Genomic DNA, 13,348 nt, shown 5'->3' on the forward strand with positions numbered 1-13,348 from the left:
CACAAAATTCACGGTTCGGTTCGATACGATACACTGGTGTCACTGTTCGGTACGTTTTCGATACAGCAAAAAGAAAGAAATGGCAGAGAAATGTCCTTGATTTTTTTTATTAATTTTTTTTTAAATTAAAACTAACATCATAAAGTATGATCATTTTTTTACTTTGAGCAATGATGGAGCTATAATTGACTTCTTAGGAGCATATAAAACAAAAACATCTCCTTTAAAAAAAAATAAGTAGCCTAACATTGTAGTAGGCTAGTTATAAACATAGGTTTATTTTATTTCAGATTAACATTTGAGGGCAGCAATTTTATTCATAATGTCGAAATAAAATCGGTGTACTTGAAAGCATTGTACTATTCCTGCCAAACTTACATAGTTACTGTCACGAACTGAGCCGTGACGTGCTCATGAAGCGGGCAGGCAGCCAAACGCCGGCACTAACATTCAAGCTGTTTTGCCGCTATTCTCCGTGTCATATTGCTTTCATTGCCGTTTGCTGTTCTATTACTGGTGCACTATTTACAATGTCATTTACCACAGTTTGCCATAATTGCCAGCTAGTATGCAATGTTGTTTAAGCTGCAGGGAAAGGCCTACCGGCATTCTTAAATAGCAAATGTTTGTGCATGATCCCAGGCATATATTACACGAACTATACATTGTCATTTTATCACCCATCTGTATTAACGTCTTTTGATTTCAAGTAATGAAAATATACACACTGGCTGTCAAACTTCTTATTTATTTAGTTAAAAGCTTTGTAATTACAACACTGTACATACTTAACCCACCACCGTCCCGATCTCCGGTTCAACTTCCTGGTTTCGCGTGGGGAAGCCGAGGGGATGTGCCACTGGGTTGAAATAGAGGGGTTTCGTGGGTGATGGGTGGGAGAAACCAATATTGCAGGGGTGTTTTTGTGTTTATTTCTTGTATGGGTTTTTCTCTACAAATGTGATTTTGGTGGGGGAGAAACGTTTGGTATATGTTTGTTTATGTGTTGTTTGTTTGTTTGATTTATTATTCAATTATTTTCATGTGATTACATGGATAATTGTTTTGTTACCAATGGGGCAATCTAGTGGGTGGGGCTACAGCTAATTTAAGGCTGTATTAGGCCCCATGGCCTCAGTAGCAGAGGGGCTGAGCAGAGAGAAAGAACTGTGGCATAGTAATGCTGGTGGGTAAAGTGTGCAGGGTCTTGAGAGACGTAGCCTGGCAACTTAATGCCTATTTATTTTCTTTATGAACAGTTTTTGTTTTGCATTTTTTTGACTATCCTGACACTGTAAATATTTGCACGTTTTGAAAATATAAAAGGAAAAATAAACAAGAGGCTTTCTAGAAAACTTGCATCTTCCCTGACTCCGCCATCGGTCATTTTGCCACATTTGGTGTCAGAAGTGGGATAAGGAGTCAGGTGGAGGTGAAGATTTACAACAAGCCAAGATGTCCACCAGAAGGGAGAAGAAGAAGGCGGAGGAAGATGGAGCGATAGGGGGCGACACTGAGCATACGGAACCCACTCCAGATCCCGCCACAGCTGATCCTGCTATCAACCGGATGGCAAAGATGTTCGAATCCTTTATGGAGGTGCAACGGGCCAGAGATGAGCGGCTGGAGAAGGAGTCATCCAGGCAAGCTCATCAGTTCCAAGTCCTCACCCATCAGGTGACTCAGCTACAGCTGGATGTGGAGGTAACTCGGGAACGGAGGACCATACCGCTTCCAACGGACCTACGGGAGCCTACGCCTGAGCCCCCATCAACCCCCAGCCGTCGGCCTAGGGGCTATGAACCAAAGATGGCTAAGCTGGAAGACTCGGATAACATCGAGCACTACCTAACCACCTTTGAGCGGCTCGCAACAGTCTTTGACTGGCCAGAGGAGGACTGGGCCATTCATCTCATTCCGCTCCTGACTGGCAAGGCCCGGAGTGCGTTTGTAGCTATGGATTCGGAGGGCACTTTGGACTATGACCTTTTAAAGGAGGCCGTGCTAAAAAAATATGAGATCAACGCGGAGACTTACCGCCTGCAGTTTAGAGCCTTGGAGACCAGGCCGGAGGAGACGCCACAAGAGCTTTACGTCCGGCTGAAGGATCTCTTCTGCAACTGGGTCAAGTATGACCGGAGCAGCAAAGAGGATCTCATGGAACTTATCGTGCTGGAACAGTATCTCAGAGTACTCTATCCAGAGGTGAAGACCTGGGTCAAGGAGCACAACCCAGCGACTGCAGCTGAGGCTGCCAAACTGGTGGAGAACTTTGTGGCAGCACACAGAGGCCCCAGGAGCTACCGTTATGCTGGAATGCTAGACAGACAAGCCCGGGGTAAGTCTGTGGGTACTGGTAGAGGAGTTGGTTTTGAAGCTACCCCTAGTCACAATGGAAACGCCCTGTCCCTTCCCCCAGATAGTGGCAAGCTGCAAGGCGTATCATGTTTTAATTGTGGTAGGGAAGGTCATAAGAGCCCCTCTTGCCCCCTCAGGAAGTCTAAGTACACCCACCTGTGTTATGTTCCCAATCCCACCCCACCCTTTAAGACCCAGCAGAATAGGGACCCTGTTGTTAACATCGAGCTTAATGGCAAGTTGGTCACAGCTCTCCTAGACACAGGCTGTTCACAGTCGTTGGTGCAAGCTGAACTAATTCCCCAGGAGTTCAAGAACTTTAATGACAAGCTTACTGTCTTTTGTGTTCATGGTGATCAAAGCGAGCACAACACAGCGGATGTGTATGTTAGAGTGTGTGGTCAGACATTCCTACTTAGAGTAGGACTAGTCCCAAAACTCCCCTATCCAGTGTTGTTGGGGCAGGATCTTCCTGTACTGCCAGAGCTAGTAAGCCAGGTTGCTTGGTGTGGGGTAGTCACTAGAGCTATGGCCAGGGAGCAACACCAGGAAGACCTGTCCAAATTGCCTTATTATGGAGAGGATATTCCAGTACCGCCCACATACACTAGGGAAGAGAGGTGTGAGAGGCGCAGACAAAGGGTTGGAGAGATTTTAGAACTTTCTCACACACAGCCAGAGGCGGATGTTGATGTCCCTAGTTTGTCTGAGGAGGACGTAACTTTTAAGGTTGATCTGGCTAAAGAGCAGAGGGCAGACCCCACCCTGAGCCCCTTGTTTAAGAAAGCAGAGGATGGGTTTTGTTTTGTTCCTGCACTTGGGAAGGAGGGGTACATTTTGCAGAACAACCTACTTTATAGGCAGAGTGAGGGAGGACTTCAGCTAGTGGTGCCCCACAAATTCAGAAAAGAGGTGCTAGAGCTAGGTCACACTATACCGTGGGCTGGACACTTAGCTTATATGAAAACACTGCAGAGAATAGGCAAGCGTTTTTATTGGCCAGCGCTATTTGGAGAAGTGAAGAGCTTTTGTAAGTCCTGTCCCCAGTGCCAGCTATCGGGAGGCAAAGGCCTTGCCCATGCCCCTTTAATCCCCTTACCTGTTGTGGACACTCCCTTTCAAAGGATAGGAATAGACATAGTTGGACCCCTGGAGAGGAGCAAGTCAGGGAACAGATTCATTTTGGTTATATGTGACTATGCAACCAGATACCCAGAAGCGTTTCCAATGAGAGAGGTCACTACTAAGAAGGTTGCTACGGCCATGTTGCACCTGTTCTCCCGGGTAGGGATTCCCCGTGAGGTCCTAACAGATCAGGGCCCCAACTTTATGAGCAAAATCCTCCGGCAAGTGTATGATCTGTTAGGGATAAAAAGAATCAGAACCACTCCTTATCACCCACAGACAGATGGACTAGTTGAGAGGTTCAACCAGACCCTGGTGAACATGCTCAGGAAGTTTGTGGATGACACTGGAAAGGACTGGGACCAGTGGCTACCTTACCTGCTGTTCGCATACAGGGAGGTTCCTCAGGCATCAACAGGTTTCTCTCCCTTCGAGCTTCTGTATGCACATCAGGTTCGAGGTCCATTGGATGTTTTAAAGGAGACCTGGGAAGGAGAGACCTCAGGCAAGACAGACATCATCTCCTATGTCCTGAAGATGAGGGAGAAACTTGTAGCGGCAACGGCAATGGCTCAGGAGAACTTACGGAAGGTGCAAGGTCGGCAGAAGGCGTGGTATGATCGGTCAGCCCGTACACGCTCTTTCCAGCCTGGTGAGAAGGTCCTGCTGTTGTTGCCAAGCTCAGACAACAAGCTGCTTGCAAAATGGCAGGGGCCCTATTCTGTGACCAAGAAGATGGGACAGGTGACCTACGAGGTCCACATGCCAGACCGGCGCAGGAAACATCAGGTCTTCCACGTTAATATGCTAAAGAAGTGGAGTGACAGGCCGGAGCCAGCAGTGTCTGCAATGCTAATCCGGGCGGTTGAGGAGGAGGAGGAGTACAGCGAGCAGTACTTGCCTGGCCGTGACGAGAAGAGCAAGCTGGATCTGAGTCATCTGTCAGAGGCTCGACAGCGTGAACTCACTCACTTGTTACCTGAAGACCTCTTTGTGGAGCGACCAGGACGGACAGCGGTGGTGGAGCACCGGATTGTGCTGAAGGACGAGCAGCCAGTGAGACAATCTTCCTACCGGGTACCAGAACGCCTGCTACCGGTCCTGAAGGAGGAGCTGGACATGATGTTACAGCTTGGGGCGATTGAGCCTTCCTTCAGTGAGTGGAGCAGCCCAATCATCTTGGTTCCTAAAAAGGACGGTGGCCTTCGGTTCTGCCTGGATTTCAGGAAAGTCAACACCCAGGCCAAGTTTGATCCTTACCCCATGCCGAGGATTGATGACTTGGTGGAACGTTTGGGTAAGGCTAAGTTCCTGACTACCCTTGACCTCTGCAAAGGTTACTGGCAGGTGCCTTTGTCAAAGGAGAGCAAGGAGCTGACGGCCTTCAGAACGCCGTTTGGTCATTTTCAGTTTACCGTGCTTCCATTTGGGTTGCATGGAGCGCCAGCCACATTCCAGCGCCTTATGGATAGAGTCCTCAGGGGGACAGAGGGCTTTGCCGCCGCCTACCTTGATGACATCGTCATCTATAGTGCAAGCTGGGTGGAACATCTGCATCATCTACAGCATGTCCTCTCCTTGGTGAAGGAGGCGGGCCTGACCATCCACCCAAAGAAATGTGCCTTGGCTAAAGAAGAGACTTCCTACCTTGGCTTTGTGCTAGGCCGAGGTGTCATCCGCCCGCAAGTAGGGAAGGTGGAGGCCATCATGGCTGCAGAGCGACCAACCACCAAGAAACAGGTGCGTTCCTTTTTAGGGCTGGTGGGTTGGTACCGACGCTTTATTGCAAACTTTTCGGAGAAAGCGGTGGTGTTGACTGAGCTGACCCGCAAATGTCAGCCAAATAAGGTTGATTGGACTGAGGAGTGTGAGGCAGCTTTTAAAGACTTGAAGGGTGCCTTGTGCAAGGAGCCTGTGCTCCTCAGCCCAGACTTTGAGAAACTTTTCACGGTGCAGACCGATGCCTCGGAGAGAGGGTTGGGGGCTGTTCTGTTGCAGGGGGACAGTGGACAACTCCAACCGGTGGCCTACATTAGCCGTAAGCTGCTGCCAAGGGAATGTAACTACTCCACGGTGGAGAAAGAGTGCCTAGCAATTAAGTGGGCGTTGGACTCCTTCAGATACTATTTGCTTGGGCGCAAATTTGTCCTGGAGACTGATCACCGAGCATTGTCTTGGCTGGGACAAATGAGGGATTCTAATGCGAGGATCACACGGTGGTTCTTGGCAGTTCAGCCATTTGACTTTGACGTTTTGTACAGGGCTGGAAAATTGAACTGTACAGCGGACTTCCTGTCTAGGATGCCACAGGGGGCATCTCCAGAAGGGGGGGGAAATGTCACGAACTGAGCCGTGACGTGCTCATGAAGCGGGCAGGCAGCCAAACGCCGGCACTAACATTCAAGCTGTTTTGCCGCTATTCTCCGTGTCATATTGCTTTCATTGCCGTTTGCTGTTCTATTACTGGTGCACTATTTACAATGTCATTTACCACAGTTTGCCATAATTGCCAGCTAGTATGCAATGTTGTTTAAGCTGCAGGGAAAGGCCTACCGGCATTCTTAAATAGCAAATGTTTGTGCATGATCCCAGGCATATATTACACGAACTATACATTGTCATTTTATCACCCATCTGTATTAACGTCTTTTGATTTCAAGTAATGAAAATATACACACTGGCTGTCAAACTTCTTATTTATTTAGTTAAAAGCTTTGTAATTACAACACTGTACATACTTAACCCACCACCGTCCCGATCTCCGGTTCAACTTCCTGGTTTCGCGTGGGGAAGCCGAGGGGATGTGCCACTGGGTTGAAATAGAGGGGTTTCGTGGGTGATGGGTGGGAGAAACCAATATTGCAGGGGTGTTTTTGTGTTTATTTCTTGTATGGGTTTTTCTCTACAAATGTGATTTTGGTGGGGGAGAAACGTTTGGTATATGTTTGTTTATGTGTTGTTTGTTTGTTTGATTTATTATTCAATTATTTTCATGTGATTACATGGATAATTGTTTTGTTACCAATGGGGCAATCTAGTGGGTGGGGCTACAGCTAATTTAAGGCTGTATTAGGCCCCATGGCCTCAGTAGCAGAGGGGCTGAGCAGAGAGAAAGAACTGTGGCATAGTAATGCTGGTGGGTAAAGTGTGCAGGGTCTTGAGAGACGTAGCCTGGCAACTTAATGCCTATTTATTTTCTTTATGAACAGTTTTTGTTTTGCATTTTTTTGACTATCCTGACACTGTAAATATTTGCACGTTTTGAAAATATAAAAGGAAAAATAAACAAGAGGCTTTCTAGAAAACTTGCATCTTCCCTGACTCCGCCATCGGTCATTTTGCCACAGTTACAGTAAGTGTTACTACAGTAAATCCATGGTGAATGTTGCTGATGTGTGGACTTAAAGCCTATAACTATTTTATTCATGACAGTGTTTCTCCTGGTTTCCACGTCGGGCGCTGTTTGATCCTTTAATAACGGAGAAATGTGAATGTTTCTCACTAGATCTCACAGCGATGTTATTACTTCAATCATTGGCGAATTAAAATGCTTTCTTTACTGGATCTCGTAGCGCTGTGTATTAACAGTGTCGCTTGATCAAGATCGGCTCGCGCTGCATTGGTCCAAACTGATAAACAGCACAAAATAATGAGTAGCGCAGTTTCGTTCCGCTTTCATTACGTTTGCCATTTGATGTTGGGCAGCGTTGTGTCGGTCGTGCCAGCGAGACTGCTAACAAAATTTGGGTCGCACCAGCAGGAAAAATGGTCCAACAAATCATTCGGTTTGTAATGCGTACCGAACCAAAAGCCTCATACCGAACGCTTCAATACGAATATGTGTATCGTTACGCCCCTAATATGTATGAAAGCTTAAATTAAATCTGTTAATCATAAAGTGATGGTGTCTCTTTTCAATTCAATTCATGTGGTTTAGTTTTACAATCTATTTATGAACTTTTTGAAGCATCAAATTGGTAGTTGCGTAGACTGTCAATGGAGGGACAGAAAGCTCTCAGTTTTCATTAAAAATATCTTCATTTGTGTTTCGAAACGAAAGTCTTATGGGTTTGGAACAACATTTGGGGGAGTAAATGATGACAGAATTTTCATTTTTTAAATGAAACTAAAGTGCCCCTATTCTTTAAAGTGCCCCTATTATGCTTTTTCTGATATTACTTTGCATGTAGCTGTTTGTGAATGTAAAAGGTCTGCAATGTTTCGAAAATCAAAGTGCAGTCAGTAATTGCAGTCTTATTTCCTGCATGAATCTACGTAGGTTTGTAATAAATTTGCATAATACCAGTCTATTTGGTCTTTATTGGCTGCCCACGAACAACTTCTACTTTGGCCCGACCTCAAACACTGTAGTTGTAGCTGAGAGACAGTTTCCTGAGCTGCAAAAGCAAATCCACTTTGTATGCATTTCCAAAGGATGAGGCTCGAACTAATACAGTAAAACCGACACCATCGTTACTGATCATATAACTGCAATTGCTAAGGAAGCCTCCAGAGCTGAAATTCAGAGGTATTGTGCGTTTAATTTCCTACACGCGCTGTAAGTGGTAGACCAATCACAACCAACTGAGTCATCTGACCAATCAGAGCAGAGTAGGCTCTCAGAGAGATTTAGAGAGCCTGAATCCTTGATTGAACTGTTTCATTAACTGAGAGAAAAGAGTTGAAGCTGCAATGTACTGACCTTGGATGCAAACTTATTGCAGCAGACCTCCAAAACAAAATTAGGAAAATTTAAAGAAGCATAAAAAGGGCACAACACAAAAACCTGTCAGACTTAATGCATACGTGTGTTATCGTGTAGGACAAGGATGCCCACAGAGAGGAGCCTCAGACATCCCAGCGCTGACATTGCGACGGGGCCATACGAGAGACAGATGTACACTCCCACAGCATGAGTCTGCGGCATAACAAACAAACAATGGCTGATTCCTCCCCACCTGCAGGCTCTTTAGAAGCGCTCCACTCGGCCCGAAAGCAGGCTGACCGGACACACAGAGCGGATAACCGAAACACAGGCCAAACTAATGAAAATGATTTAGGTTTAATGTCCCATAAAAAGGAGCCACAGCTTGACTCCATTAGTTCTACTTGAGTGACATCTATCAAATACTGTGACATGACGGACAGCACAGTGTCAAGGGTCACACTGACAAGCAATGGGGCTGGAAGGGTCACTGTTGCTTCTTCCTGTGTGGCAAAGCTCGCACTTAAACACTCGCACAACTAAAGCTCTTTGAATTGCGAAAAGTAGAAGTTTACGACAATAACCAAGATGGCAAATCTCTCTGCGTGTATTTCATAGTAGACAAACAAGACAATAAACCCAGTAGGACTTTGAAATAGCCCCACAGTATGGCATTCTGCTAAAAGTGTTGGTAAAGTCATTACAACGGTGCATAGTGGCAGACAGCCAGTTCAAAGGGAATTTTCCTTCTCTAAAGTTCTCCCGTGGCTTTAACCGAGAGCAGACCGCAGGAATCCGCCGCAGTGCAGTCGAGCGGGAGCACTTTGAAAGAGGATATCACACACACATCTCCCGCTCCATGGCTGCACCTCAGAAAAAAAAAATTACACCTCCTGTCTCTTTAACAAAACAGAGGCCCATATGGAGAAGTTTAGTCAGGAAGCCAGAACCCAACTTCAGTTTCAGATAGAGAGTGAGGTGTAAGAGTGTTCCATTACCATAGAATATTCCATATGGATTTAGGGTTCCACCTACATTGTTAAAGCTGCAAGGTTAAAATGAACACAAATCCATTATTGGACAGTCTCTTTTGAGCTGTCAGTTCAGATTTTGGTGGGAAATTTCAGGTTTACATTGATCCTCTTGCATGCTTACATCACACGTCAGTAAATGAAAACAAAAAACAACCTCACACGTAACTTTTTTACCTTTCAGCCACAGTTTAGATAAAAAGGCAGAAGTTCTGTAGTAAATAGCAACAAATAGCCAAAAAACCTAATTAAGGATAAAGAATGAGTTACACCTGATAAATTCACATTAAAGTGCCCCATTATGCTTTTTCTGATATTAGGCTACCTTTTTAATGTAGCCGCTTGTGAATGTAAAAGGTCTGCAAAGTTTTGAAGATCAAAGTGCACAATAAATGGAGTTATTGTCTCCCAAAAGAAGGAACCGATTCTGAACTGCCTGAAACAAGTCGTCAGTAATAAGTTTTATTTTTCACGCACAAATCTATGTTGGTTTGTCACAAATTCACACGATGCCAGCCTATATGGTCTTCATTGGTTGCCTGTGATATTATTTCTGTAATGTAATGTATTTCTGAATGAAAAAGTCTGATGATTTTTGATAAAAATTGGACGAGACGTTATTTTATAGATTGCGAATTGATTGGATTGCGAAAAGCTCCCAGAATGAAGTCAGGTGGTTAGAGGAGAAGTGTTGAAAATAAGAGGGAATGGTGATATCAGGCAAAAAAGGTGGAGCCTACATTTTGATGAAGATTATAAAGACAAACATCTATTTGGAATAATGTGTGCTGATGAATCATGCACAATAAGACCAGGATCGGATTAAGAGAGAGAACGGTCTATATGTTGACTTTAACACACCTAGGCTACTTCGTAAGCTTGCAAAACAAACAAACAAGGTGAAGGTGCTCCGAGGAGGATTCGAACCAGCATGGGAGGCGGGCGAGCTAACAAGGATGCTAAAGACTCTTGAGGCTAGGGGAGTGATGTTTTCTCTCACAGCTCTTACTAGCTTGCCTCTGTTACACATATTTAGTCAAGATGTTGTTAATTTAAATAAAGAAAACCATAATCTTCTGACTGAAGCTTGAAGGCTGCGTGACCAAAGCAAACCAATGCAATAGTCTAGATTGAGAACATCAAGAAAGCCAGTAGCCAACACACTAAACTCTCTAGGCACTGCTGGAGAAACTAGCCTCAGCCAGCTCCACAATGCAATTTCCTTTCGCAAACGAGGGAAAAATGTCAGGCAGCTGTTTCCAGCCGCAGAGAGCTGAGATGAAGCAGAGTCTGAATCAGCCAGACAAAGAAAAAAGAGCAAAACTATGTATACGGCACATGCGCTCGGTTAGGCCTGAACCAAGCGTTTTATTAGCGGGGTGCATGAAGTCGTCTGATGTAACCCATGCAGGGATCTCATCCCCTGATCCATCTCCACACACAGCCCGCCCTGCTGTGTGCTAAGCTCCTGTTAAAGCCATCACTGCACGGATATTACTGTGCTGGCACAGCCTACTATGACATCATTATGCGCTGTCCGTCTGAGAGCGTGCGTCTGAGGGAGGAAAGATGGTACGAGCAGATACAACCTTACCTCACACTGAGCTAAATGTGCATCACAAGCAGTTGCACATAGGAAATCAAAGGCGGAAGTGAGGGAATGAGGATTACGTCACTGATTGTAGCTGTATGCTGTCAGGAAAGTTATAAATGCACAATAAAAGAGAGGTTGTGGCTGTCAGAATCACATTTTTCCTATTTGTTTCTTTTGAATACATATAAACATGCACATGTGACTACTATGTAAGAATGTGGTTTTGTTCAGACTGAATCGATGACGGAAGAAACACTCTCAACCTGTGCGAGTCTAATCAGTATCATAGCGTGAAGCCGAAGGCCTGTTTTCCTGAGTGGAGCGCTCTCTATGAGACACACACTTTGATGTTCCTTTATCTTTCGAGCGGGACAGACAGAGCCTATAGCACATGCTGCCATTCGATAACAGCACTGAAACAAATGTGACTCAAAAAGTTATGCTTTCCCACAGAGTTAAAGCAGTGAGAGGAAATCTGGCCGAACTTAAAGACTGCCGACAAGGCTCTAAAACTGACCTCGGATCCACCTTGGGATGGTCAGTCTTTCCATCATCAGTCCAGTATGGAGAGAATGAGGTCACTTTGCTTAACTACAACTCTTTGATCAATTAAAAAATATCTATCTATCTATCTATGACTGACTGACTGACTGACTTTTTACCCTCAGAGAACAACTAAGAAGGAAAAGTAAGGAAGTAGTTATTAATCTTTTTTTGATTAATACGCAAACAAAGATAAACAGTTTAACAACAAAGTCTAAATAAAAAAAACTACAAAGAATCTACATGATGACAGATTAGGGGTGGGCGATGTTTACAAATGCTATGATGTTGATTCAGTTACTGTATTACATAAACACGCCTGATTGCCTCATAATGTCAGATTCATAATGACAGATGAGTGTGTAAGTGTGTGTTCAACACAGATCTACTCAAAACGAACAGCAGGCGCTGGATAGAGAGAGAGAGAGAGAGAAGGAGGAGGCGGATCTTTCACCATCTCTCGCTCGTAGGAGTTTTGGGGGAATTCAGAAAATGCTGCGCTCTTTGAGGAGATTAATTACATTACATCCCTCACAAAAATTACACTCTTTGCCTGTATGCCATTTTACCAAAGAAAACTTTTGGGATGTAAAGTTACTTTTGTGTCTGTGTCTTTCACCCTCATGCGAAATATCACATCATTTGTCAGCGCTCGTGATGAAGCTTCAGAGACAAAAGGACTGAGGAGAAGCGTGCGAGTAACAAAATGGGGGTGGCAGTGAAACATTTGAGAAAGTCATAAAGCTGCTGACATACGGAACATATCAGAGAAATGTCAACACGTCTCTTTAGCTCGTCTAAGCGTTGTGATTATCACTGTAAAGTTTGAGATGCCAAGCAATATCAATAGGAACACTGGATGAAAACAATAATAGTTACTTTAAATGAAGGAAACGCTAACATTATGATTTAATGTAAATACACGTGTCAATTCTTTTAAGATAAAGTGAAAATAAACTTAGTATAAATATTTTAAATGCCTAAGAAAAAGTTTGAAATATGTTTTTTAAACGTAAAAACACACTACACGTAACTGTTGCATACTCACCAAAACTATGGCAAATCTTTCTTCCAGCTCTGTTGGGTCAGGCATTGGAACTTTCAAGGGCATGATATGATGCTTCATCTCAGACTGCCCGTCCACGCTCTCAATATTCCCCATATTTACTTTTATAAAGTGATGCAGGATTCAGATGCTCTGTGTCTAATTCAGTCTTTGCCTCCCGGCGTCCTTTATAAATCCAATATACATCCAATACGTGCGATCACATTCCACTTTTGTTTTGTTAAAAAACTAAAAAGAAAAAAGTGCTCCTTTTCAGAACCGATTCCTAATTTGCACTAATATTAAATAATGATGAGATCATGTAAATCATGTAAGTGAATAAAAATCCCAAAAGTATTACTTTGCAGTCCTCTTAAAAATTGTATTGCAGATGTCTGGACAATCCATGTCAAGCAGCCAGTCCTCTTAATTCTTCTTTATTCTGTTGTCTCTCTTCTCTTGTCTATGCTGTAGAGTTTTTGTTTATTTTGTGGGATCCCGATTAGTGCTCATCTGAGAACTCACTGCGTCCACAATGAAAGCTTTCGACATGCGAGATGCGCTTGATCCCACCCTCTAACTACAAGTATACAAACTGCACATCGCTAGCGTAGATGAATGGCTGGGGTTTTCCGTTCTCTCTGTCGCCACCTGCCCACGGAAACTGGAACTACAGCATTTCTAATTGGGAATCCCAGTAGCCCCCGCTGTGGCATTTTAATGACTTCATTCTGGACTATTTGGCGGTAGCAATATGGCAAGCCGTTTTAGCTTAAATTGTACCCAGCGTTACTCGTCGTAATTGCATTTTTACTAGTAAGAATTCAATTAGAGAGCTCTACAATTAAATTCTTACTAGTAGCAATTACAATTAGAGCGCTCTCTAATTCAATTATTACTAGTAAGAATTACACTTACAAAGCTCTCTAATTCCATTCTTACTAGTA

General features: G+C 44.1%; 1 protein-coding gene across 7 annotated transcripts in view; it reads right to left on the reverse strand.

Annotated features, from left to right (window-relative positions):
• Positions 1 to 12,991, reverse strand: part of fmnl3 (formin-like 3) — a 54,706-nt gene extending 41,715 nt beyond the window's left edge. For 3 of the 7 annotated variants that reach the window (XM_084427648.1, XM_084427647.1, XM_084427646.1), the window contains exon 1: positions 12,405 to 12,991. In XM_084427648.1, coding sequence (XP_084283774.1) covers positions 12,405 to 12,518 — 114 coding nt within the window. In that variant the 5' untranslated portion in view covers positions 12,519 to 12,991. The remainder of the gene's footprint in view (positions 1 to 12,404) is intronic. The other 4 variants (XM_084427651.1, XM_084427649.1, XM_084427652.1 and 1 more) reach the window with 2 other exon arrangements.
• Between the last annotated feature and the right edge of the window lie 357 nt (positions 12,992 to 13,348).

This window comes from Rutilus rutilus (assembly GCF_951802725.1).
Source record: "Rutilus rutilus genome assembly, chromosome: 13".
NCBI lineage: Eukaryota > Metazoa > Chordata > Actinopteri > Cypriniformes > Leuciscidae > Rutilus > Rutilus rutilus.